Raw genomic sequence first — 27857 nt, forward strand, 5'->3', positions numbered from 1 at the left:
AAAAAAAATAATCACGAAATGAAAGGTGAAATACGTCAGACAAACTGCAGGAAGCTAGCATTTGGCTTTAACATCAGCAGAACACAGAATTATACTGAAAGAATTAACTTCAACCCTGATCTGAGGATATCACTGTGGGCACTGAAAAGACAGTTACTGTTTGGTAATTATTTTCCCTCCATTTCAAGCTGCAGAGCCAGCCATCACTGGTATTATCACAGCAATGTTCAGCATATCATCTGTGATGGAAGCTCTCCCTCGAGACCATTTGTTGACAAGAATTGGGGCTGGAGCATGGCAATTCATTTTCTATATATAGCAGCACAATGAGCAGTTCTAAGGCAGCCCATGATAAGAAACTAAATACCAAATAACTACCTACACTTGAAAGACTCCTTTTGCAATTACTTATGTCATAAAATGGGGGAGGTGAGGGATAAAAGCGATAAGACAAATTCTGCCCTTCACTGAGCACACAGTTTGTACCAATTTAAAAATACTCAAGAAGAGGAATGGAGTTGTTTTGGTTTTTTTTCTAAAGGAAGCACAGAATTGAGCTTTCACCCCAAGAATTTCATTCACAGAATTTGCCTCTCGTCCCAAGAACTTAATTCACTCCCAAATTAGCAGACATGAGTAAGTAAGCACAAGCTAAGGCAGGATGCAGACTGAAGCATTCTCTAGAGTTACCTTCAGTGCACACGATTTTCCTGCAACAAAAGAAATGATAACTCACGCCTGCCCTTGAAGTGAAAGTTATTGTGCATGCGATCCAGGATGTTACAGCAAACTGTCAGTCACCCATCCTGAGGGTCTGGGGTCTGTATTTAAGTGCCATTACTTTTATGATAACAGAGAATGACTGGAGAGAATATATATGTCCAGCTAAAGAAGTCCAGAAATTAGGCTGAGATGCAGAGCATCACGTTTTGTGATATTCATTCAGCTCCTATGCGTGGCTGCCAAAAATAGCAGTGGGAAGAGTGGGGGAACAAAATATTACAGTCACACTTCATTAGCCTCCCTTTTTTTTTTTTCCATGTTGCATAAAAAACAAAAGCCCCAAATTTTCAATTAAATAATGAATTTTTAAAATTTCAGATTGAAAAGCTTAGAAGAATGCTGAATGATGTAAAATATTTGGTGTCCATTAAAGCTCAGCTTCTTCACACTGTCAGATGATATCATGTTTTCCCACTTCTTTCATTCCTCCCTAATCTCTTGCAAATTCCCTATGGGCATTGCAGGAGGGTTACATAAATTTGGGCTTCCTGTACCTGTCTGACTTAAGGGTTTCTGCTGGTCAGCACAGAGGAAATCCTCAATCCCTCCACTTCCTAAACTCTCTTTCCAAACAAAGTATGATTTAGGATAAGATCCACTGAAAGTTAATTAAGGAATCAGTGTGAATACAGGAACTTGGTGATTTCAAAACCCCTTCTGCATTTGGGATGGCATCCAAGACCTTCATCCAAAGACGTGGCATCTTTAGGGAAATCAGACCAGAAATCACCCCCAAGAAATCTGAAGTTGAATTTCAAAGTCTATGCATTCTGAGATATTGTTAAAAGAAACACATCCTTCCAAAAATAAGCACACATTTACATCCACTGAAATAAGTCTATGTCATTTTTCAGTAATGGGATGATGTGAAAAACTCCACTGAACACCAATTCTTTATCACTTGAGCCTTCTGTGGCACAGTTCAATGGGCAGATGAAAGAAGTGGCACATGACAGCTTCAAAAATGGTTCCCAGACTCTCTGGGCAACCTGTTTCTAAACTTGACTGTCACTGTGAAAAACATTCCTGTTTCGATGCATGTCCAGGGTCTCTAATCCTTCCCCCCTGCGCTACCGCAAGCAGTCCTGCTCTATTCTGACAATATTCTCTTACAACCTGAGAAAGAAATTTTGTTCTACCTGAAAGACTATCCCTTTCCCTGGCAAAACACATTCCATTTCCTTTGCCTGTATCAAAACAGCACGTGCCTCAGCTCCCCCACATCTCGGTGCAGAACTTGGCCCTCTTCCTCTGAGTTTGGCCTATGAAAATTGAGTCAGAGCTTCCCTTCAAGAACCCTTCAGAGTTCTTGTTTTGTTCTTGTTTTTAAACAAGAATTTCCAATTCTTTTCAAACAAAACTGATCAACAGAAAATGCAAATATTTCAATTATATGATGTACAATTACGTTGCATATCCACTGACAGTAAAATTAGTACGATAAGCTCTGTCTCATTAGCCATACTTTCTTCTCTTCGTGCTAACATTCCTTTCAATAAGGTACATTTTGCAGACCAGATTAGAACCTGTAGAAGAATAAGTTCTCAAATCTACCAGACTGCTTGGAAATTCGCTATCCGTAATGACACCACAGTCAAAACAGCATAACTTTATATTAATACATTTTCATTCTGTCTCTTTTTCTTTCTTTCTAGTATTGGCTTTCAAAACATGTCTAATACACATTGAGTAAAATTAGAGTAAAGGATTTTGTGCTGGGGGAGAAAAAAAAAGCCTACAATGTTATAAGTTGCTGATGCACCCCAACACAAGCTGCAGTATATTTAAAAGAGCTGGCAACCACAAAGCATTAAAATATCTGTAAGTTGAGGTAACAAGTATTTTTGAACACACATAGAAAGTAATAACAGATTCACATACTAAAAGCGATATACTTTAATTGAATATAACTAACTTGGATCTGCATTGTAGCAGCAATTCACAGATACTGAAGGAAAAAACCTTTAAAATAAAACAAGCAAAATCTATAGAATTTAGTATGACGGAGAAGTGACCAGTGATGTCATTGAAATCCCACTCTTACTACCTAAAGTGTAAATGCAACTGTTTCTACTACTGGCTGCAGGAAGGTGCTTTACAAATTTTGGGACTTTTTCATTCAGACACTTAAAATACTCATAGCTGAGAATGTCCTGGGGTAGAGGCAGAATAACTACAGCAGTTGTCTAGATTTGACAGATTGGGTGCAGATCCTACATGACCCTCAGAACACGGTTGCATCCCATCTGGTCATGTCCATAATTAGGGTCTCAGGGGTCCATACGCCACACCCCTCACATCCCAGATTAACCCTCAGAAACTCAGCTCTCTTATGGAGAATGGAGATAACACTGTACTTCCTTGGGGGCATGAGGTTCTCCACTCTCTGCTTTGGGAATCCCATATCTAGTTGATGATTTTGACAAGCATGCAGTAACCTGAAGTTAAGATCTCAGTCTCATGGAAAACCAATGGGAAATCACCCTGTTACGTATTTAAGTGCTCCTAAAATCACCATTTACTCTACTCGGTGTTCTCCAATTTGTTTGGCTTTGGCATTTCTCCCAGGCAGGCTTTGCTTGATTTTTAAGTGCAGACTGAACTTCTCCAAAGAAAATATTTTCCTCACCTAATAAATGCAGAACATTGCACCAGGCAGCACTTAGCCACGAAAGGAGTTGGTTGAGATAAGGCTGCATAAATATTGACTTGAAGTTGCAGACTTGCTGATGTCTTATGGAAAAAGCACTCTGCTGCCAGGGGCAGAAGTGGCAGAAACATGACAACACTGCTTCCACAGGTTTTGTCCTAACTTTTATCTTGTTCAATATCTTTCTGTTTCATGTTGGTTTTTTTTTACTGTTTACTGTAAAGGCCAGATCATTGCCCCGTAAAGGTTCCTTTTCTTGCATCATCTTTCTCAGCTTCTTATATCACAAGTGACTACTACAGAGATACTGCAGATTGGCAGTTCACAAAGACTAAGACAACAAAGCAAAGACAATGCTCTGATCAAGTGTAGTTACAAACATGCTGTTAACAACTTAGCAGAGGCAAAGCTGAACACTATTAGCTATGCCTTGTAATACTGGCAACTCCTGTATAGAGAAGCAGTGAAAAGATAGTCCAAATTACAGAGACTACACCATGACCAAAGCCACAGAAATAATTTCACATGACATTTTTTTTTTTGAAACGTTTCTACTACTGTAACTAAAGAACAAAAATTCCACGAAGAAAATGAAAGAGCCCTCAATGTTGCAATCCATATCCAAGCTCTTCTAAATCTCAGAGTCTCCAAAATCCAGAAACAAAAGTGCTGATCCATGGTTTCGGTTTATCCTAAGGATAGAGTGTCAAGAAAACCTGACATTCAGAATGGCAGCAGCTTGCTTGTCTGCCTCACAACTGGAATATGGCAGCTAAATGTACATGTTTCCAGTTCTGACCAGTCTTTAGATTTAATCAACAGAACTGCTTTTCCAGGGAGGCCCTGGTAGATCTTAAAGCTACATCCAATTAAGCCAAGATCATGCATAACATCAAAGAGGAAAATCACATGATAGCAAAGGGCACACAGAGTGGTTATTCATTAACCAGAACATTCCCGTGGCAGAAGTTTTGTAAACCTTTTGAGAAACTGGATTTCCAAGCTTCCATAAAGCTTATGAAAGACATTACAATGCTATACCCAAATTCTGTTTATGTCTGCTCAAGAGTTGTGTAAACACTGGGGTATTTTCAACAGTACTTACTCAGAGCGTGTTTTTGAAACACAAGAATGCTGTTAGTCAATGATTTTTGTTTCTGCTGAACAAAGTAAGAGGCCACATCTCAAGTCTGCTGATCCGTAAGAAGAAAAGAAAGATAAAAATGGCAGTTCTGGCACCTCACTCCATGCCAACTGCTTGAAAAAACATACCTGCCTCTCCAGCTCCATCACATCATACACTACCTCCACACATTGTGCACCAGAAACAACCTCCTCCTTTCCAAAATAAGCTCATAGTTTAAGGGCCATAGCAACTAGAAAAGGTCAGTAAAGGTCTAAGGAGCTCACCTCAGCTTGGGCTTTGGAAGAGTACTTTAGGTATCCCTCAACTTCAAATTAATAATTAAATGACACTGAAAATATAGAAAAGATGAGATGGAGGGACTTCAACAGCAAAGTAGGGAATACAGTAACTCTTTGTACAGAGTTTTAAATTGTTGTTTCTCACCAGCTTTCTATTCTGCTGTTCTCCATCACCAAGTGCTGCTCTGAACAGATCAAAGGCAAACAGTATTTCCTTCTTCTCTACAGAGCTTTTTAATGGAAACACAAACACCAAGACACGGTGATGGCAGAATTTAGTTCCTGCTTGACTCTTTTTCTTACCAACAAGCCTTTTCCCACCCCACATTCAGTGTAACACTGGCAGTAGATGAGGTCCTTCTCCTGGAGCTTAACACAGTTGCACATCTGATGCTACTGCTTAGAACAAATACAACTCTGAAAGAGCAGAAATAGCTACATGCTGGAAAGGAAGGGAGGCAATTTGTAAAATGTCACCAGGAACTCATCACAGTCAGATCAGGACCCGTACTCCCTTCTCTTGTCATGGCCAATGCACCTTCGGCTCACTCTGGTGCATCTTGAATGCTCTCACGCTGCATGTGGCAGCAAAGCCACCCTTGGTATTCCTTTCTGCACTCATCCTGCATGTCCCTGCAGGAAATTCCCATGGTGCTATTCAAACAGAGAGCACTTTCCCTGAAACAGGCTTGAGAGACTCCTGGCTGTGTCTCTGTTCAGATGCCCCCCACTGAGAGGCTATTTCTCATAACTGAGGTGACCTCCAAACATCTTTGACATTTTGTTTTTCAGGGACTAACACAATGCAGCTTTAATGTGAATTTCCAGCGGAGGTTCCATACCTTGCATCACCTTGGTGGTGCATTTCTGCCTCAGTGCACAATATCATGTAGTTCTCCCAGTGACCAGCCAATGGCTCTTCCTGTTCATTTTAATTTCTGTGCTGTGTTGCACAGCTTAGAACCAATCAATCTGTTTTATACTGGTTTGCAGAAGGCTGGTTCTGCCTTCATTTTCACTGAGGTGTACAATCTGCAAATGAAGTTGGAAGAATTCCTGAAGCCAATTCTAAGAGTGGTGTCGTTTGTTTAATTTACCTGTTAAAACACTGTAAAGCCCAGTTAACATCCACCTTTCTATTGTATCCAGTAGGACACAGACCTTGTTAAAAATGCACACAGCATTCTGCAACTCTCTGATCTTGAGGCCACGTGACAATGCTCTTGACAGTGCATATACATAGGAAAGCAATTGAAATAAATGATGTTTAGAGGAAAGCAAATTAGCAGTGTGACCTCCCTCATCCAATTCTCTGCCCAAAACACTGCAGCTTCACTCAGGATTTTAGACAAGAAGAGTTCGTGTGTCAAAGCAGATGGGGAAATAATAAACAGTTGAAGCTCTGCTTGGAGTGGCTAAAACTGCACCCCAGGTGAAAAAGCAGCTGTCTGCAAAATCATCTGTCCATCCTTTATTAAACTTCCAAACATTTCTCAAATAGTCAAGCGTACAAACAGCACACAGCTCTAATTGACACTGACACCTTGAAACACACCTGCACACTTTGTACAGACATATCCATGTCCTCTTGGACAGCCTCCAGGGGGGCTCAACTCCAGCATTCACGGGAAGCTCTGGCCTCAGAGAGGGAGGTTATGGGGGCAGACAGCTTTCAATGCCATGCACAATTTCTGTTCCCTCCCTTCCAGCCTCAGCACCATAGCACCTTATCATCACTTGTAACTCTCTCTCTAAAAGTGTGTTTCCCTTCCAGCTGACATATTTTGAAAGACAGCCTCCTCTCTGCCTTTCTCCATACTCTGCTTCTACAAGCGTATGTGCAATGCAGAAAATGGCCTTATAAACCTCTTTGCAGCAGGTGGGAAGGCAAGTGCAGACTGCAGGAGAGCACAGTAAATTGGCAGTGCAGCAGCTGCAGCAGGACAGTGCACTGTAGGGATCCGCTTTAGTCCATCAGAAATCTCCAAATCCAAGGACTTGGTGTTCTGCACATATGTGCATATTTATCCTGCTCCTTTACTCCCTCTTTCCTCGCCACTCCTCCCACACAGACAAAAATACAAACCTACACTCTTTCTCTTGGAATTTTGCAAGCCAAAGAGGTAGCACTCAGCAACACTCAGCTCCTCTCCATGCTTTTTGCTCACATGCTCTGCAATAACCTTGTTTCCAGCCACCTCGCTGAGGCGGCCCATCCATGGGTTATTCTGTAGAGCAGACAGCATTAGCTGGCCAACTACAAACAAACGAACAAAGAGGAAAATAAATCATTCATGAAATGTCAGCATCTGCACTGTTTCATGCCTTTTGTTTGAGTGTTCTCATCTGCCTGCACACACAGACCCCGACTTTTGGCATTGCCTGCAATAAGAACACAGGGACAGAGCAGACCTACCTTTACGGAAACTAAAGCACCGCTTAATTTTCCTGTAAGTAGTTTTGGGGAGGAAAGGAGGTGCTGCTAAGGCACCAGGGCTGCGGACTCCAGCATTTCTGTCTTCAGGCATCATACAGGCCGGAGCCCCACGGCCCTGCGGAGATCGCCTTTAGCAGCTGCATCCAGAAACAACGCAACTGCTCATCTTCACTGACTGCTGAGGAGTTTTGAAGCAGTATATTTTCCTCTGGAGCAGGAGATGAACAGTCTTCTCACTACCAGAGAGAGCTTGAAGTAATTTTAATGTTCTCTTCCCCACTTCAATTTGGCTTGGGGGAACAATTTCCTTCCGTCTCTCTGTTTCCTTTCGTTTATTTCCTGCGGTGAGACAACCGTCTCTTATACAATGTCACAACAAAAGAGTTTCAGCAGAAAGATCTATCTTCCATTCAAACTGAAGTGCCAGCACAGAGAGATGCAGAGTCTCCTTCCTCCTGGCCAGAACAAGAGGCAGAGACTCCAAATTCACAGGACAAGGTCAGTGCTCTGCAGTGTGCAAGGAGAAAGGGGAGAATAATACCCGAAAGGCGACTGAAGGGTCTTCTGGGACGTGATGCTCCTCGCTGGCTCCTATAAGCCCTGCAGCTGAGGAGCAGAAATAGCGGCCCCTTCGCCTTAAAGGCTCTCTGTCCATCACGGATTCCTCTCCAAGCACCTTTTATATCCCTGACGCCGGCGTGGGCTTCTTACTCGCTCGCCTTCGAACCACCAGGAGCTCTCGTGGGAGAAGGACGTCAGATGCAGCATGAGTACATCCTTGCCAGCAAGACCCCGTGCTGCTGTGAGGAAGACGTGCCTACACGCGGGGATGCTCCACTCTGCCTCCTGCTCCCACGCCGAGCAATGGTAGCCTGTGCCGCTGCGTGCAGCAGGTGCAGGGAGGAGGGCTGTGCTGCAGCGCAGCTCCCTGCTCTGCCGGATGACTTTGGGCTGACTCGAGGCAGCAGCCTGCGCCCTGGCTCTGCAGGAGCTGCCAGACCTGAGCGCTGCGCTCCTTGCCTCCTCCCTCCCCCGTGGCTGCAGGCTCTGCAGCTCACGCTCAGGCCTTTCCCTTCTGCAAAAATTGCCTTTCTATGTCTAATCAGGAGAGGAATTTCAAGTGCAAACAGGCACTGCATGCCCTGCCTCATTTACATTGCTTTTCCCCGTCAGAATTTTTTCCACAGTTCCCCAGTGCTCTTCAATAAAAAAAAGCAAAAAAAAAAAACAAAAAAAAAACAACAAACAAAAAAACCCGACAGGCTGTTTCTGAACACCTTAGTAGGTTCCCACCTCCCTCCACTCATTCCTCCCTTCTAGCACAGGTTAACAAATAACATTGTAATGATACGGTTAATCATCTACAGCAATCCTTGCTCCAGTACCAGGAGTCCTTTCCTACTGCTTTAGGTACTGGGGATTCAGCATGGCTCACAAATATCCACGGAACACACACATGATTTGCTTTCAGCACGTTACAGAACCAGAAAATTCAAGTATGTTGCTTGTGAAAGTGGTACTTGACTTGTACGACAGCAGACTACTGTGCTTTGCCACTAGTGCTGAAATTTAGGCAACAGCTAGAGAACTCTTTTGATTAATTTACTGTCTGAAATAATTTTATGTACTTGTTGGTGCACAGGCTCCTAAACACCTGAAGCCAAAGGAACCCTTCTGTAACAGGATCAGACTGTTGCAGGCATGACCATGTAGGAAGGAATAATCAAAATATCAGCATGTCCACCCATATGTAACTACAGAACAATTAATAGGGCTTGTTATAACTTGAGGTATGTTACAATATCAAATAAGCAATGATTAATGAAATGGGAGACATCCTATTGCACAGATCTAGCGGTGACAGCTCCCATGACACTGCTTTTTCCATGAAACGACAGCCAGACATTCTCCACAATCATTAAACCCCAAATCATTTTCTATCTATTCTCATGTTTTCCAGGAGTTAACTGTTTACTTCTCAGTCCACTTAACTCTGAAATCAAAGATATGCTCAAGATATCCCATAGGGAAAAACAAAGAACATTTTGGTAAATGTGTTAACTACAAGTGAACTTAAACAGTAATTGAAGGATTGCAATCTTCCCTTTCTTTATGAAGATCAGCATGCAAATGCCTCAGTCAGGTACTTCTCTGAGTAATTGGCATTACACGTTCCTATGACAATGAGGGTGTCCTATGAGTTTCCATGGTGGCTGGAAAGATTCCCAGCTGCAAACCAGAAATAGCTTTTGCCCTATAAAAGCAAATGAGGGGCTGATGAAGAAAGCATGGAGTCAGGACTCGGGAGATTTGGTTTCTATTTGTAGCTTTGTCATAGCCTCTGTGTGCAGATTCACCAGATTTCAGCTCCCCACTTCTCCACTCAGTGCTGCAGGGCTGCCTTGGCCCACTGTGTGTCACAGAGCAGTTTTATGCAAGCAGAAGCCACATACAGCATGTAGTTAGCTTCTTTCCATGAAAAATGCACTTCTGTTAGGTACTGACAAGTTTATATCGCAGCAGTAGTGTATGCTGCTGTTTGGCTGCAATAGAATCTTAGAATGGTTGGGTTGAAAGGGATCCTGAAGCTCACCTGACCCCAACCCCTTGCTGTTGGCTGGTTGCTCACAGCTCAGGCTGCCCAGGGCCCCATCCAACCTGGTCTTGAGCATCTCCAGGATGGGGCATCCACAACTTCCCTAGACAGCAGTGCCAGGACCTTTTGAGTAAAACATTCCCCCAGACAAATAACCTAAATTTACCCGCTTTTAGTTTAAAGATGTCTCCCCTTGTCTTATCGCTATCAGACTGTGTAAAAAGTCAGTCCTCCTCCTGCTTATAAGCTCCCATCAAGTACTGGAAGGCTGCAATGATGTCTCTTCACAGCATTCTCTTTTCCAGGTTGAACAAGCCCGTCTGATTCAACTTTTCTCCACAGGAAAGGTGTTTCAGCCCTCTGAGCATCTTCATGACTCTCCTCTGGACCCAATCCAACAGTTTTACCCTTTCTACTGCTGGGGTCCCCGGGCCTGGACAATTGGCATTGGCCTTAGCTGTCTCTAGCAACAGAATCACCAACAGATTCTCATAACAAGCACTTGTGAAAAACATGGGCGGTCTTCTACCTGGTGACCAAAGAAACTGCCCTAGTTCTCCCAGAGAAGAGCTAATTTCATAGGCCCATTTTCTGTGACAATATCCCTCTTGTACTGATAAAGTGCCATCCCTTCCAGGAGTAGCAGCAGCTCTGGCATTTCAATAGAGCCCTCTGCACAGGAGAATGCCTTATAGATGCACTGTAAGTTAAACCAATGGGCTTGTTCCACTTTTTTGTTTTGTTTTGTTTAAAGATACTGTTCTTCTCTTCCAACTCTGTGACTGAGGGAGAACAAAATGCCTCCTACATGCTTTGTGCAGCCAAAAGCCTTGCATGTTCACTCACTGACTCACCTCCTCCAAACGGTGCCCATATAACCCTGCGGATGGACTTCACCCAATCCTCCATGTCATTCTGCGTGCTCGCCATAAGAAGATATGTCTCATGATTAGCTGTCATCCGCTCTCGGTCTCCTCCTGCAAGAGAAGATTGCAGCACTTTAGAATAACCCTTCTGCTTTCCTGTCAAGCCAGCTCCTGCCAGTCTGAGCACTGGAAGGAGTAACAGCAGCTCCATGGCAAGCAGACACTGTACACTGGAGCGTTTATTGTCAGCCATGGCATGTAGAGAAGGTTCTGTAAGTACACTCCCCATCAGAAAGCGAGAAACTGTTGCACTTCCAAAAGGAAATGAGAGGATAAATATCATCGGTAAACAACCCATGCTGTTCCAAGAGCCATGGGGCCCGCACTAATCTGTAACTTGATATATGCACTGGAAGTGTTGCAGCAGCCACTATACTGTGACAGAGAAAATAAATGCAGAGACAGCTAAGTGTGCTTTGAGCAAGCAGCAAGGACTCTGTTTTTATTTTCAGGGATGCAGCACGTCACATTCATAGCAATGACATTTGATACACCAGAGTGCTGCTGCGACTTTCAAAAGAAGCAGCTGTTACTAGCAGTGAGCACAGCACAACCCACTGCTTTGGATGGGCCTAATGAAGATTAAACTTGAACTTGGAGGCTAAGGGAAACTCATTTTCTACAAATTGCAGCTATTCATACAGCATGTATTTCCCCAAACAGCATCCAATGGAGCAATGCAATAACCTGAAGTACAATATATTTTGAAACATACCACCACCTGAAAGCCTGAGAAACACTGCTTTTCTTCCTCAGTCATTGTTAAAGATAGCAGTGAACCTACTTTAAGTGCCAATGCTATAGAAAAAACAGCATGCATATTCTCTTTTGAAATATATTCAGTTATTAGTATAGGAACTGGTACAAAGCATGGGTTGGTTGTTCTGCTCCAACCATGCTCTGAAGGATGAGGAAGCAACCTGACTAAAGCCAGGACAGATCTCACACTCAAAAGCATTGAGTAGGCGTGACATAGTCTACTGAACTCAGGTTATTTGATGAATTTTCATCCTGGAAACACCCAAAAATAGATACACAAACAAAAGGTCTTAATATATTGTCATGTCTATTAAATACAATAGTAGTAAACAAAATACAGAGAAAAAGCCTGCATCACAGCCATGTCGGTTTTTTTCTTTGTTTTGTTCATAAAACTTGTGCTTACACAAACACAAGGAAGAACTCCTTTCCTGTGAGGGTAACAAAGCACTGGAACAGGCTGCCCAGAGAGGTTGTGGTTTACTTCTCTGGAGATATTCCTGACCTGCCTGGGGACACTTTCCTGTGCTATCTGCTCTAGGGATCTGCTTTAGAGTTTGGGTTGGGGGATCTCAAGCAGTCCTTTCCAACCCCTACAATTGTGTGATTGTATTGTTGTTTTTTTTCCTCTACATAACATTACTGTTACTGCTATAATGGAGAATGAGCAAGAAACATCTCAAAAAATGAGACATCCATTCATACCATAGATACTGCCATTAAGTGCTTCAACTTGAAAATGGTGCTATCATTTAAGTCCATTAGAGGTATGTATATAGCCTTAATCCTTTCCTGTGGACATGCAAATCGTCATATATTTTACCTGCGTTGTTGTATAGCTCTGAATTGTTTTTCAGGATCCCCTTCCTGCCTTGTCAGACCAAGAGCAAGAAACACAGAATGATGTGGGTTGTGGGCTGCTTATGGCCAACTCAAGGGGCTGGAATACAAACTCAGCTTTGTTTCATCTTTTTCACTATGTTGCAGGTGTTACAGGCATGGAAGGAGCAGAACCCAGTGTACCTGATCAAAGAAGTTGACTCTGACATATTCAAGATGAAAAGCTGCTGTTTACACAATTGATGTGTACATCCTGTTTCTTCCAGCCTCTGGCAGTTGCCAAAAATACATGGAACCCATCTGCTTCTCAAAACAACAATGTAATAACACATTTTTGTTCCTACAGACCTTACCAATCCCTAATCTGTTTTCTTGGCAGCATCAGAAATGAGGTACATTTACTGAATAAATCCACCCAGGATATCCATTCAGAGTGGAAAATGTGAAAGCACACAATGCCATGGTGAAGCTTCCAATTAGGAAAGGTTGGATTTCTCCTTCTACCCGTCCTTCTGCACCAGCAGTGATGTACAGGTTCTCAAATGCCACCTCCTGCCTCCACCAGCAGCTCAGTAACCGGTAAGTACAGACTGCTGCTGCCTTCCTGAGCAGGATCAGCCCCATGCTGAGTGCAGCTCTGTGCAAAGCCAGCACTGCTCTGATATAAGAGAGGAGGTATTTTAAGAACTCCTGCTACCAACCGGAAAAATACAATTAGAAGAGGAAGAGGTCAGCTCCTGCAGGGATCCACTCCACAGGGGAAACGAGCAGGAACAGCCTGCATTTGCTCATGCAGCTCCACAACACAATTGGAAGAGCATAAGAATGTGGTGACCAAATTTAAGGGTGATTGTTTCCTGTAGTGTTGGGCTCAACAGCTCACCTGCTTCTTATCAAATGTGAATTCATTCAGCTTAAAAAAAAAAAAAAAAAAAAAAAAAAAAAGTCAAGCAAGGTATTTTGGTGTCTTTTTCTTTCTAATCCATCACCTTTTTCCTACCTGACTAAACTGAGGCTCAACTTAAAATCAAGTATTTGCTTGTCATTTTGAAAGCATCTTGCATTTCTCACAAGCAGTAGTTTCAGCATCCTTGAGAATGGAATGCAAAGGGATTAAATTCATACCATCTGTTTAAAAGAGTTTTTTCCCAAGAGGAACATCAAAAAGTAGGATTAATCTGATTTTTCTGAGCTGAGAATGTCATGGCCAACCTCAAGCGAATATTCACATTCCAATTAGAAGAAACTGGGAGACCAACTTCCAAGTTCCCTGTTTGCTTGTGCAGCCACATTTTCAGAAATCCTCAAGTTGAGAATGAGAACTGAAAGATGGTGGAAAGCAGACTGGCACAGCAGCAGAATTTGCTGATTTTGCTCCAGACACAGCCTCCTGCTTGGATGCTTCACATTCATTGTCTACATTTTTCATTTCTCAGGAAAATGCCAAATCATAAAATTTTGATCTGCTAGAAAGTTTTCAATGAATGTACTGAATGTACCTCTCTGTGGTATTCAAATACTCCTAACCACTCTTCAACTGACAAAAAGCAAGATAAAACAAGTCAAGTCGCTTATATACATACAAAAAGACTTAGGAACTGATATTTAGACAAATTTCTGAAAATCCTGAAGCTTCTTTTGTGATTTGTTTTTTCCCCATTGAATCCTTTTTTTGTTTGTTTGTTTGTTTGTTTTCATAGATTGTCTGTCTTTTGGATAGTTATGACCACTGCGTGGTCTGGAATTCTCTTCCAGCTACTGCTGTCTATCACTACTTCTGTGGTGGTGCATTAAGGAATACCCTCCTCTTCTCCCTCACACCTTGTCTCAACTGAAGCCTCTGAGCTGTAACAGTCTTTAAGGTAGAAGTCCCAGTCTGGCATAGCTGATATTCCATACCATTTGCAAACCAGAACATATACAACGTCTGTGTTCTGCATAAATCTGAGCCTGGCCACACATAGAAAAGAGTACAGTGATGCAGACATGCTCTTCTCCACTTAAATGTATGATATTAATTTGTACTTCCTGCACAGGACTACAGTAGTCACACAAGCAACACAGGAATAATTACCAAAGAATTCATGACACTCTCCTATCTTTGTTGTCTTAAGTCTTCCCATGTGACAAGCAAACAGTGTAGTAAGTGACATGTTATGGCGCTTCCATGCATTTACTTCACTGAGTTTCATTTTACATAATTTGCATTCAGGTTTTTTAAACCAAAGTAGTAATCATCTTTTCAAATGGTAGAGGATACCAGAGTAGCACAGACCAAAAACTAACAGCGTTAGACTTTTTTTTTTTCCCCCTAAATGAAACTCCTTGTTTAAGAACAAAACTGAAATGATGATTACCCAACATTGCTATCAACACTAATCACTGTTGCTTTAAGCAGAGCTGTCTGACTTGACATCCCAATGAGCTCCTAAAAGACAACTCAAAGCCATGTGTATATACATCTTCCATTGACTGACATCAGCAACTACAGGATCCATCTATCCTGAAGCTGTAAGCAAGTCAAGAAACTCTGTCACAGCTGTTACATCTTATAATCACATACCCTGTGCTTCCCAGTCTGACTGGAACCATGAGTAGGTGCTCATTCCAACTGGTCCATTAGAAAAATCTAACTGCTAAAAGTTTGGTTACACAGACTGAAATTTGCAAAGGAAAATGAAGGGGCAAAACACCTGGGTGTAACTGTGTTTTAACAGCATTTTAATACCTTACTGACTCGGGGATTCATTGAGAAATCTTTCCTCAAGGCAAGTGCAAATAAGTTCAAGGCTTCTATTACAGTGCATCAGGCTTAGCAACGGCTGTATCTCAGATGAGTGATTTAAAGTAATAGCAGAAAGAGACACATCTGCTTCAATCTTGCAGCATTGCTGGTCTGCACACAATGCTGTCTAAGCAGCCATGTGTATGCTCTTACAGTAGGGAGGAATTTCTGCAGATTAGCTGGGGCATCTTTATGGTGATGCAGATATAATACAAGACTTGCAGACAATAACCAGATTTTTTTATTTTTAATTCTCTAAACTCTATTCTGCATGTATTCGATACTGCTTCCACTGAGTCTACTGTGTCATACCAGTAATGGAAATGAGGAACATAAAGCCATTTTTCATAGTATATGATCAATCAGACTGCAAAGATGAAAGAGACAGTAGGAAAAAAAAAACACCGTATACTTTCTAAGTCTCCACAACATATATTGATTGGGAATTCCACTGATTTTTAGATAGATAAATCTATTTATGGCTGGGTTTTATGACACAGTAGTGGTCACCATTAATTTCTAAGCATTTTTCAAAAGGTAAACCTCATGTTTTACAGATTCAATTGTTTGTTCTGTCAAAACCAAAGCAGATACCAGACCCCATGCAATATTGTGAATGCCGTCATACTGTTGCATTGCCTCCACAGCCTTGATGATCAGAAATAAGCTAGGTTGAAAAAGATATACACATTACAGTTCTACTCAGGACTATCCTATTATATCATAGAATGGCTTAGGTTGGAAGAGAACCTTAAAGCTCACCCAGTTCCAACCCCCTGCTTTAGGCCCTTGCCATCCACCAGATCAGGCTGCCCCAGGCCCCATCCAACCTGATCTTGAGCACTCCAGGAATGGGGCACCCACATCCTCCCTGGGTTATATCCTCTGTTCTGTAGTCTGAAAGGAAATTGAGATGGTTTGTAGGCTTGCTTCCATTGTTCCTATACCTTTTAAATAACTAATATTAGCACCACTAAGAACCTTGGCTTTGAAATACAAAGTTATCAAACTCATTTCACTTCCATATCAGGGGCACTATTTAATTTTTCTTTTCACAAAGAACTAATCCATTTTCCTTAAGAGAGGAATTAAGAATCTGCAAACAAGTCAATAATGAAGATACTGCTTTTTAAATACCTCAGTACAAAAAAACCCACACTTTTTGCTGATAGCATCCAGCCTGATCTTTGCATTAATCACCTTGAATAGCAGTTCTTTGCAGTAAAGATATATTGGCTTTTTTGTGCATACTAGCTTTTAAGAGTAAAGGCTGCTAGCTAATTTAAGCAGCTAAATGGCAGAAGACTGCTAACAGAAGTACATTCCCTGGTGGGCATTGTGCTCCATCACAATTTCCCTACTTACAGCGTAAGCCTGAAAGACAGCAAGAGGTTTTCAAGAGGAGGAACTGTTTGCATGAAGCTATGAATCAGCTGCATTTGGATACCTGAAATTAAGTTCAGGAAATTTATTCACCATCTGTAGAATGATGAATAGCCTGTACAGGAGATTTCAGCAGTGCTGCAGGGCTACAACTGCAGCATGTGTCTATAAAGGTTTTACAGAAGACGTCACACAATAAGAGCATGAAAACATGCCATACATGAGCGTTTTGCGTACTGCACAGCTGCTAAAAGCCTTTGTCCTAATGTAATTATTGCATAAGTACCTAAGTAACAAGCTGTGATTCTAGCACATCAGCAGTCATAGCTGTGTTAGAAAAATGTAAGAGGGAAAAGAAAGGTGAGAATTCAAAGCATCTCTCATGCATGTGTTTTTTTCAGAGCACTTTCTCTTTTCAGGCACAGGTCTCACTATTCCTCTCTCCCTTACTTTTGTTCTGCTTCCATTCTTCCCAGTTTGAAATTCTCCTCTGCTTCAAGTCAGTCTCTCAGTTCACTCCCTCATCTTTGGACATGGACCCCACACGGTACCTACTTTGCTGTGTCTGTTCCTCCCCCCTTTCCCTTCTCCAAGATGCTGGTGCCAGCACAGCTAACTTCTCCCCCTGCCCTCGTGCCATTCCCACTCGAACATGTCATCTCTCTTCCTGCTCAGAGCACAGCAGCCAGAACATTTTGTTTACAGGCTGCATTAAAAGCCCATCTCATCATGTCAGCCTCTTCACAGTCCTACGCTCCACCAGCCCAGAGCAGCACCACACATCACTGCCTCCCCAGCTAATCAGTGCCATGTGAAAGTAAGAGGCATGCCTGTTTTCCCCTGCTGAGAATAGTTTCCAGCTTTCCAGAATTTTCCAATGTTGTCAGCATCCCTGCCATATAAAATGCAGTCTGAACTGTCATCTTTGCTGTTCTATTGTTGCAGCTTTCAGCCGTTTTCAAAATTCTTGGTGGAATTTTCTGCAACTGTTAGTGAATCTACTTATTTACGCTGAATTGTTGAGAAACTGCTGCAACAAAAAATATTTTTTCTACAGGTTTTCCAGCCATGCTAACTGAGATGAAATCAGACTCTCCTGCCTATATAGCCAATATTGGAGATGAGTTCACAGAAGCAGATAGATGGGGAAAAGAAAGACAGATTTAATTGAAACACAGAGTGGCTTGGCTGAGAGGGGACTTTGACGATCAGTGAACTCCAACCCTTTGCTATGGGCAGGGTTGCCAACCACTAAATCAGGCTGCCCAGGCTACGAATAAAATTTTCAAAGAGCATAACCTTTTCCAGTGCAGATGACTGCAAAAATAGAACCAGGTACTAATGAGAAATTTTCTAATTTTCTGAAAGAAATATGTATTGCAATGTTACCAGGTCTTGGCAAACTGTTAGCACTTAGTGGAGCTAAGGAGTGAAGCAGTTTGATGGAACTAAAAAAGTTGCACTCCATATCACTTTTCAAAAAGGTTTCTCACTCCTTGTCTCTTGCAATGGAACCAGACATGGATATTTTTTGCATCAAGACATGGAAAAAATTAAAAAAAAGCCACAAATAATCCACTTCTCTGCATTCTTCCATACCACTAGTATTTAAGAAATACACAGCATTGATCCTGTTGTAAAAAAAGAATTGCAGAACCCACTCACATGTGCACATTTACACCATAAGGAGCCCTCCTGTGAAATCATGAGTTCACAAAAGTAAAGATTAAAGCATAGTCTTGCCAAATTCCATGAACAATTAAAGACATGGGGCTTTTTAGAAAACTTTTGAAAACTTGAAAGCACAGAGGATATAAAATCAGATTGTCAATGTCTTATTTTTAGACAAAAAAAGAAGAAAAAAAAGAAAGAGTATGTCCATCTTTGTGAGTATTCTCACATTCTTCTGACTTTGGCCTACTGCTTTCTGGGGATGCAGACAACAGGAGATGCTTCCCTTCTGACTGTTCCTTGGATGCTCACAGACAGCAGAACTCATTTGTGACTTCCCAGAAGAATCAGAAGAGGAACATGGTTTTTCAGTGATGTGTGCAGCTGAAATGTTTTACTGCTTTAATTCTGCTGTCTTTGTGTTGGGCAATGTCATTTGTACATCTCATTTCCAATAACCAAGAGGCCTGGCATTCTGCAGCCAGGTCTAAGCTCCTGGGCACATTCAGCCAGCAGACAAAACTACAGAAAGGGTTCCACATTGCACTGCTTTGTCTGCACATTAGTTGCTATCTGATTATTGCAATACTGCTACAGAGTCTACAGACAATTTCCCAAATTTAACTTTTCTGATTTGCCATGAAATTACTGTTTTACTTGGTACTTCCTATAGCTGTTAAAATTTGTGGAGAAAGAGGGCTCTGAATAGGACTTGCCAAGATGGCATCAATATATTCAAGTAATTGGGGAAAGGTCTTGGGGAGGTCATAATATCAAGCATCAGTGGTCAGGCAAGATTTAATAGGTCCCTCTGCTGCAATCTGCTATGACTGATTTATCCTGAGAGAATATAGATGATAGCTAGCTCACAACTTTCTCTGACTTATGTGACATATCTTAAAGATAACTAACAGCACTCCTATCATTTGACAATAATTACCTTTTTTGAAGTTCTCAAGTTAGATATCCAAAATGACCATTATGTAACTTGAAAATAGATATTGAGATAAACCAAATGCAGAGAAAAACTCTAAAGGTATATATCCATTTCTGCTTCTAAAGACAGAGGAGAAAAAAGAACACATGCATGTGTTGGTCTTTGTTGCAGCTCCACACCGTTCCTTTGGGTTCTATCGCTATCACCAGAGAGCAGAGATCAGTGCCTAAGCAGTTTCACTTCTCAGCTCCTTCACATTCTTGGCATGGCACTTTCCAGTCTGCACTGAATTATGCTCAACATATTTCATTTCTGCACAGAGCAACTTGTGAATTCAGCCAATATTTGACTTCTAATTAGATCACAGATGAAAATAATAGCTCCTCGAGGCACGGATACACAACCCAAAGGATACCGATATGCTAACGGAGCAAATATATATTGTGTATACATATCATTTCATTATACTTGTTTGAGAATGCAAAGCCATGTTTTAGATGCTCAGAAAATAAAGCAAGAATAAGTTATTCTGAAGAAGGTTAATAGAGAATTATGCCTCCGCATATGACCATCTAGCTTATCTGAAGCAACAGAAGGTTTTAGTCATCAGTTCAGGACATTTGTTTCGTAAGTTCTCTGTAATCAAACCTCTCCAGGAACACTGTGCCTCTTAGCAACATTTTGGGCTATCGGCTCGGCATGACCTCAGACAGAAGCAGCATCACTTCATGAATTATCAGCTCAACTCTTCAGTCCTTTAAATGCTTCTGAAATTTCTACATCAAGTTCAGCTTTCCTCAAAGAAGGGGCACCAAGCATCAGTTACCTGCAGGGCACAAACAGTGCTTAACATCTCATAAATTCACACAACTCCAACACTGGCTTCTTTCCTTGAAGAAGACTGTTTACTGCTTTCTGCCTCTTCCCCTCAGAAGTACACAGTCAGAAAACACCCAGCAAAGATTTTGGGCCTGGCTGGTGATGGCTTAAGTGATTTCAGTGCTATTGTGATCAGCAGAGTTTCAGCTTCTCATAGCACAGAGAAGATGCCCTCATAGCACTGAGAAGCACTGCCAGATCCTCATTTCATTTGCAAGCAACCCCAAATGTGCTCCTATGGCACAGTTTAAAAAAAAAGCAGTCGGGCCTTGAGGTTTGAACTAGTCATTACAAGTTCTTTATGAAGAAAGAGGAAAGAACTTCCACAGGGTAATTCATCCAGGTTATCCTAGAACAGTCTTAAGAGATGAGATTAATCACTGTGGAAATACTACATACTCTTGTTGACTTTTCATGCAAGGTTACTGACATGGCAGTGTGTCTGCATGTGTACTTTATGGGTCCACTTGTACAGACAGATGTTGGCTCCTTGTTTCTTGGGCTGTTTTGGGCTGTATAAAAAACACTGAGAAAAAAAAAACGTAATTTCAATGCCTAATGGTTGAAAACATAACCCTGAAGTATCTACAAACTATTCATTCCTTCAGAAATATCACTAACCATACAAGTAAATAATTCTTAATCATGAAAAAGTTATTTCAAACAATTGATTTTTCCTATTAGAAAAGAAAGCTTTTATAATAGCAGTCTTTTCCAACCTTAATAATTCCATGAGTCTATGATAATTAAGTCATGACAATACATGACAAACAACCATTAGGCATGAGAACAAGTATCAAAGTAATCTATATAAGAAGAAAAACAGAAATTATACAGTAAGGGGGAAAACTATTTGCCAGCAAGATGATTAAATTTATCACCAACACCTCCCATTCCAAATAAAATGGAAACTGCAAGATCTCACATTGTGCTGTGTGTAGATGTTGCCAAACTCCAGGGGATATTTTGGAAAGGTGTCTCTGGTATCTCAGGAACACTCTCCGAGAATCAGTGACACAGCTCAAACTGCCAAATACCAGAAAGCACTTCCTCTCACAAGGCTTCCCATATCATTTCTAGAAATCCTGAGGAGGACACAAGCTCTCTGATGCTTATCCAAACCAAACTGCTGAGCCCTGCTGAAGCGTGCCAAGACACTCAGCAGGCACTCAGAGAGAGAGGCACCATTGGAGGTGGGGTGCTTTAGGTGACAAACAATGCACCAGCAGAACTGTGCTCTTTTAAATCATGAATACAGCAATAAAACAAAACAAAAAAAAAAAATCAATTGCCTTTTAGACTTACACAGAAAAATCTGTTGCACAGCTTTGGAAAAAGCAGCATCATCTAATCTTTTGGGCTGCAGTTCCTTTGCAGGAGACTTCTTCCCCTGCCACTTTCCCAACTATCAAGAAAATATGTAACTGGATACAAAGTCACTTTGAATGTTGAGCTTTTTTTTAAGGAAAAACTGTTCTCTGCATCCCCACAAATATATTACTGCAAATACATTTGCTGATAGCAAGGTGAACAGGATCACAGTTTCACAACGTGCTACATTTTCATTGAATCACAGAATCATTAAGGTTGGAAAAGATGACTAAGATCAACTAGTCCAACCACAAGCCCACAAACCCATCACCACCACATGCTTTCTGATTTGTTTTGAAGTAGCGAGTACAAGCATTCCTAGAAGAATTACACAGAAAATCTTTATCCAAAATTAAAACCTCTCAAAGAGGCAAACAAACAAACAAACACCCCACAAGTTGCTTACGGCTACTGAAACAAAGATCACTTCGCTCCTTGTATCTTAAACACACAGCTGATGTCCAGCAGTACAAATTACTCCGGGACGACACAGCACCACAATGCTCAATAATGCTCAGCCACCAAGTTGTTGCATTTTTATTTATTTCATAATTTTTATTCTTATTTCGAGGAGAAAATCCTTATTCAAAAGGAATGCAATGACCAAAGGACATCCTGCTAAAAAGAAGCCACGTAACTTTGCGGCTTATCCATTGGGAGTGGTACCCTGGGATGGAGAAATAGTTGACCTGGCAGCTGAGGAAGCAGCCCAAAGCAGCTTCAGATGCTCTGTTAGCAAAACGGGACAAACTGCCCGGTGCCTTTCTCTGTTCATTGTTCTGAGAGGAAACACTCTGTTTAAATGCTGATAAAGTAATTACAAGGAGACAACATCCCAGGGAAAAGAAAATGCAAAAGGCAGCAGGATCTGAGGGGAAGACTAGGTTAATTCAGAACGGTGGTGGAAATGTGATGGTACAGTCAGAGTGGTAAACACATCCAGATGTAATTAATTAGTATATTAAACTAAATGTCACTATGCATTCTTAACGTGTAGGCATAATTCTCACAAGAATGCCTTGAATAACTCTGATGAACTGAAACAACACCAAGACTGCAATTTAAAATCTAATACCAAGGTCTACCATTCAAGACTGCTAATAAGATTTCTGCAGCTTAATAGCTTTTCTCCCTAAAAGCAGATTATGCTTAGTCATGTAACTACACTCACAGATCTCTCAACATTTAAGTGCAACTTCCACAACTGTACTACAACACACACCACAGTGCAGATGGGAGACAAGTTTGCCACCAGAGGCTGGGTGAAGGACAGGCCAGTTCTTCTAGTGACCATATCTCAGTCAGACTCAGTTGGATGGACCAGCAGCTCTATTGGTGTTCAGCAAGAGGGTATAAATGGGTGGCTTTGGAAGGAGGTCCTGTTTCTGGAGTGAAATCCTAACAGCAATCTAGCAGCATGCTTGAGGCTTCCAAAGGAAAGAACATTCCAAGAAAGAAGGGAAATTCTACTGCACGCTGCTCTTGAAGCACAAGTCCTCATGAAAAAGAATCAAACTCATGTCATTAAGATGGGACAACACTGTCATGCTCACAGAAGGTTTCCAGTTACAAAATAAATCCAGCTATTTCTTTGAAACTGAGAAACCTGTTGGGTTTACAGCATGAAGGAAATCCTAAGATTTTGCTGGGGAATGCCAGATGAAGAGAAAATAAAGCAGAAGTACTCCAAGTTATTGTATTTCTGCACTTAGACTCACAATGATACAGTAAAAGAGCATAGTCAAGAACTAACTTGCTACAGTTGCATTTGCAAACTGAAGTCTCTAGTAGGCTCAACAATTAACTCTTGCTTCACTGAGGAGCTAAGAAAACAGCTAGGGTTGACCAACCAATGTTAATCTAGCAGTAAATAAGTGCAACACAATTCTCATTTCACCTACCACGTAAGCCTATTTCCCCCCTACTTTCTCTGCATACTTCAGTCTCCCAAGGCACGTGATGCTGATCTTTCATTCATTTTAACTATCATCCTACCTAGTTTTAACTCTCAAGTGTAGATCCACACCATGTATACTTCCATAATGATGTGTGAAATTTGTTCCTAGAATCATTAACGCTGGAAAAGACCTCTCAGATCATCCAGTCCAACCCCAGCCAATCCCCACCATGCCCTCTAACTATGTCCCTCAGCACCACATCTCCACAGTTCTTGAACACCTCCAGGGACTCCATCACCTCCCTGGGCAGCCTGTTCCTCATCAGACTTTCTGAGAAGACATTTTTCCTTGTATCCAATCTGGAATACTTCATGAAATCAGTCTGGGAACATGAATCACTATGAAAACTTTTTTCTCATCAAATGCCTCTATGTCTCCATTTGTGTACCCACCAGAGACTGGCAGGACTGGGATTCATCCATGCCAGATCAAAAATGATCATGAGCCATTACATCCATCATGAGTCATTACATTCAGCTGCTGCTGCTGCTGCTTTGGGATTTTTCTCGTATGTCATGTTTGCTTGAGCAAGAAAGGAGTGTTTCTTTCTTGGGAATGTGGAATAAATGAAGAGGAAGGGAGAACTACAGCAACAAGACAAGGGCAAGTGGCAAAGGAAGGTTTGAGGAGCTGTCAGATGCAGAGGAACAAAACCAGTCAAGAGGGAAAGTGGCATCTGCGGGGCCTCACTCGGTAACAGAGACAGCTCACTCTCTTTGGTGCCTTTTTTTGTTTGTTTGTTTTTGCAAAAGCTCTGATGGGCAGCATGCAAGTGAAAGACAAAGCAAACAAAAAACAATGCTTGTAGGAATCCTGCTGTTAATTCCACTGACTCCTGATCTCTTGTACTTAATCTGTAAGTAAACACAACTGTGTACCTAATAACCTCCCACAGTGTCCAGCCAGTTGTTTTTTTTTCTTTTACCCTTCTTAAGTGTGTTTAATGCTCCTGACCTCATTGGTTTGAAGAAGTAACCTGTAAACTGGAAGGCTATCACCTGTGGAGAAAGCCAACAGAAGGCTGTTTGTACTTTACTTAGGTAGAATCTCAGGAATGACCTTTAGGGGCAGGATAATGATAGTTTCAGCTCTTAGTAGGAAATACTCGAAAAGGATATAGATATTCTCTGCCAGGGGTTGGCTGAAAGAAAATGAGGTTGTTCCGCTCCCAATCCTGCCCTGTGCTGTCCAAGAGCACAGGAAGCTTTGATGACAAAGTGTTGTAAAAAAAATTAAAAACAAAATAGCTTTAGTAGTACAGAACGGCAGACAGACGGCCACCCTGTGTCACTTCAATAGCAGTATTTCACAATGAGTTCACTTAATTTAACTTTGCTATTGCATTCCTCTTTTCCCGGCTGAAAGAAGCATGTTGAAACTCAGATATCAGCTCCAGCGCATGTGGAAGAGCTTCACTCATCCTCTCAACACACAACAAAAAACACATCTTGCACAAGGACTAAGAGCTCACATAACACTACATCAGGAGTACATCCAAAGCACCACATTACAGCTGGAGAACATGACCTTCTCTCAACAATCCCCTCCTTACAGTTCCAGAAAACAGGCCAGCACAGGAGTAGATATGCTCAACAGGTAACTGCTGCACTGACCAGGAAAGGTGTAATGCTACCACGTAGAATACAGCATGCCTCTGCTGCACATCCCAAAGAACCGACACGAACTCAAGTTGGTGTCATCCAGCTCCACATAGTAAGCAAGTCATGGCCTCATGCACCAGTTTTTGTTTATGAGTAGTCTTAAGATGCAGCTCCACGCAGAGCTCATTACAGTAATTCATCCCTGAAGTAAAGAGGTGTTGGATGAATTTGGCAAATTGCACAATAGAAAATGGTTATGTTCTAACGAAGTGCAGATGAAAAGCAAAAGCGGAAATATAACAATAATCTAAGACACCCTCCTCCAGCTGCTGTTTCTCCACACTTTGGACAAATGATGTCAGTCCTTCGTCTAGGGGCCCCACTGCTTCATTTCCCCACTACTACCTCTGAATCCATCTTGCATGGACCACAGACACAGTCATCCAAAGGCCACTGTGTGCGCACTGCACAAAATCTTCCATTTCACTGTCTGTTTGTGTGCAACAGCCAAGACATCAACCTCTTGGATGACATATCCCTTTACTTTCTTTCACTAAGCTTAGAAAGAAGGCTTCAGGCTGCCTCAATAAGACATATAAACAAGAGTTTGTACACAAAACTAAATGTCTGTGGGAGGATGACAGCAAAACCACTAGAGTCTCTCGATGTTTGACCTGATTGTCCAGATCAGACAGCTCCTACCACTACCACACCATCACCAAAACTGCAGAACACCATTAGAAGCCTTGTACATACTCTGCAGACTGGCTCACCTTGATGCTTGCTTTTATAAAATCTAGCTTGTGGGTCTCAAAGAGAATGTAACTATTCTAGAAGTGGGAGCAGGGAAATGCAGCTCAGAATCATAGCTCAAGTTATAAGTAACCTTCCAGCCAGCTCTACAACTTTTTGCTCTGTTATCCACCTGCGGTTTCTTGCAAAACACATCTATCTTCCCAGTCTGCCTCTCCCTCTAAGGGGCAAAGGAGACATGGAATCAAAAGACAGACAAAGATATCAGGAGCCGACCAAATCTGCCCAAAGCCCTGCAAACAACAGCTGTGACCTTGGAAGCAGTCAAAGCAAAAATTAAGTCTTATCTCATTCCCAGCACGGGCATCTGATTAGCTGGAAGGACACTTGACATGTCAAGAAAGCAGCACTCTGACTACACACTGGAAAACCTTGCCTGCACACAACAAACAGTCCCAAGAGTAAATTCACGGGAGTAAATCCCAAATAGTTACTTCATGAAAGGAGGTGAAAGGGTCCTCACACTCAACAGCCTGGATGCCATCCTATCACTGTGTATTAGGTCAGCTGTCACTCCAGACTTACCAAAGTCCTTGTATTTAAATTATTTTAAAGGTACTTCTAACCTTCAAAACATAACCATTCACTGGACAAGACTGAGGAAGGATGAAATGGCTGACAGCGTTCCTCAGTGTCAAATGGAAACTTCTGTTGGATGTATAGAGGTGCAGGAAGCACACTGGATTGTAGAGAGGGAGGACTGATTGTAGCACTAGGCTAGCAACACACAAGTTTGCTAGGGAAGAATTCTGCTGTTTGGTTGGATAAAAATACAAATTCAATCCAATATACAGGCTTAGAAAAGAAATGATAAGGTTCGTGCCATTTGTACCAGAAGCTTTTCAAAGCAAATCCAATCAGAAGGAGGCTTTTTTTTTTTTTTTTTTTTTTTTTTTGTGATAAGAAGGAGAGGTGAGAGCAACAAGAACCTCATTTATTCTGGGGGTAGGAAACAGGTCTGAAAACAGAAAGGCAGCTTTCATCTAAAATATTATTGCTGGATATTTTGTGTACTATGTTTTGTTTAAAGGAAGGAGATCCTGTCCATTTTGGTCATCTCAGTAGTCATGTAGTATCAGCTCTTCTTACTTCTCTAAACCCAAAAACCTCACTGGGAAAAGGAACCAGAAATCACAGGATTTGCAGCAGCAGTGAAGCATTCTGAAAAGCCAAATGCTATTTGAGAACAAACCATGTTGAAATTGTCCCCAGACTGCACTTTGGGAAAGGAGAAAGAACTGATTCTGGCTCAGGTCCTTATAGACAACCTGACATTTTCTAACCTGGGCAAATGCAGAAAAATTTTAAAAATAAATAAAATTAAATGAATAAATAAAAATTAGCCAAACACATTTTCTATTCCCCCACCCACCCTCTGTATTAGTTCTTGAACTGATAATTTAAGAATAAAGGAGTTGCTGATCCTGGCCATTGACTCCACGGAGCAAACTAATATACACTTTTGGCAGAAATACAGCAGAAATTGCTGTGTCTGAGCCAAGTGCTGGGAATTAGCAATTTATTTTTTAACTAGTAAAGGTCAGGGCCTGGAAGGTACATTGCATGAGAAATTTAAGAGACACATATCAAAGCACAGAAAACCAGATTAATAATATTTCAGATTATAAAGCATTTGGAAACAGTAACTAATGAACAGCATGTATATCACCATCCTGTGAATGAGATGATGACATCCGGAAATGTTTGCCAAAGAGATATCCTCTCCTTTCTGCACCTGGCATGCTGAGCATGTTGCTGCACAGCTCTGGATACTTTACCCTCCGTGGCATCATCTACCTGCTCCTGTATACAACCTCAATAGCTGTGAAGAGTCAGGAATAAAATCAGAAGCATTTAAGTAAAAGATCTCCGGGAATCTGTCCACATTTGTCATGATGTCAGCTCAGTTACCCACTGGGAGCCTTTGTCTTGTGTAGAGCTTCAGAATCCAGTTTCAGCAAGAAGAATGACCGCTACTGAGCCAGCAGCAGCCAAGCTACTGTGCTGCTCCTGCTTCCTTTCTCCTCCCGGAGCAGCCATACA

General features: G+C 41.6%; 1 protein-coding gene across 2 annotated transcripts in view; it reads right to left on the bottom strand.

The window, feature by feature from the left end:
* ARHGAP24 (Rho GTPase activating protein 24) overlaps positions 1–27857 on the bottom strand; it is a gene marked incomplete at both ends in the record, with an annotated part of 145129 nt that overhangs the window by 18471 nt on the left and 98801 nt on the right. Inside the window, one exon of one of the 2 annotated variants that reach the window (XM_079535129.1) lies at positions 10746–10868. In XM_079535129.1, coding sequence (XP_079391255.1) covers positions 10746–10868 — 123 coding nt within the window. Of the gene's footprint in view, positions 1–7274; positions 7387–10745; positions 10869–27857 lie in introns of those variants that run through there. The other variant, XM_079535130.1, reaches the window with a different exon arrangement.

The sequence above is a fragment of the Tetrao urogallus genome, assembly GCF_951394365.1.
Source record: "Tetrao urogallus genome assembly, chromosome: 4".
Classification (NCBI taxonomy): Eukaryota; Metazoa; Chordata; class Aves; order Galliformes; family Phasianidae; genus Tetrao; species Tetrao urogallus.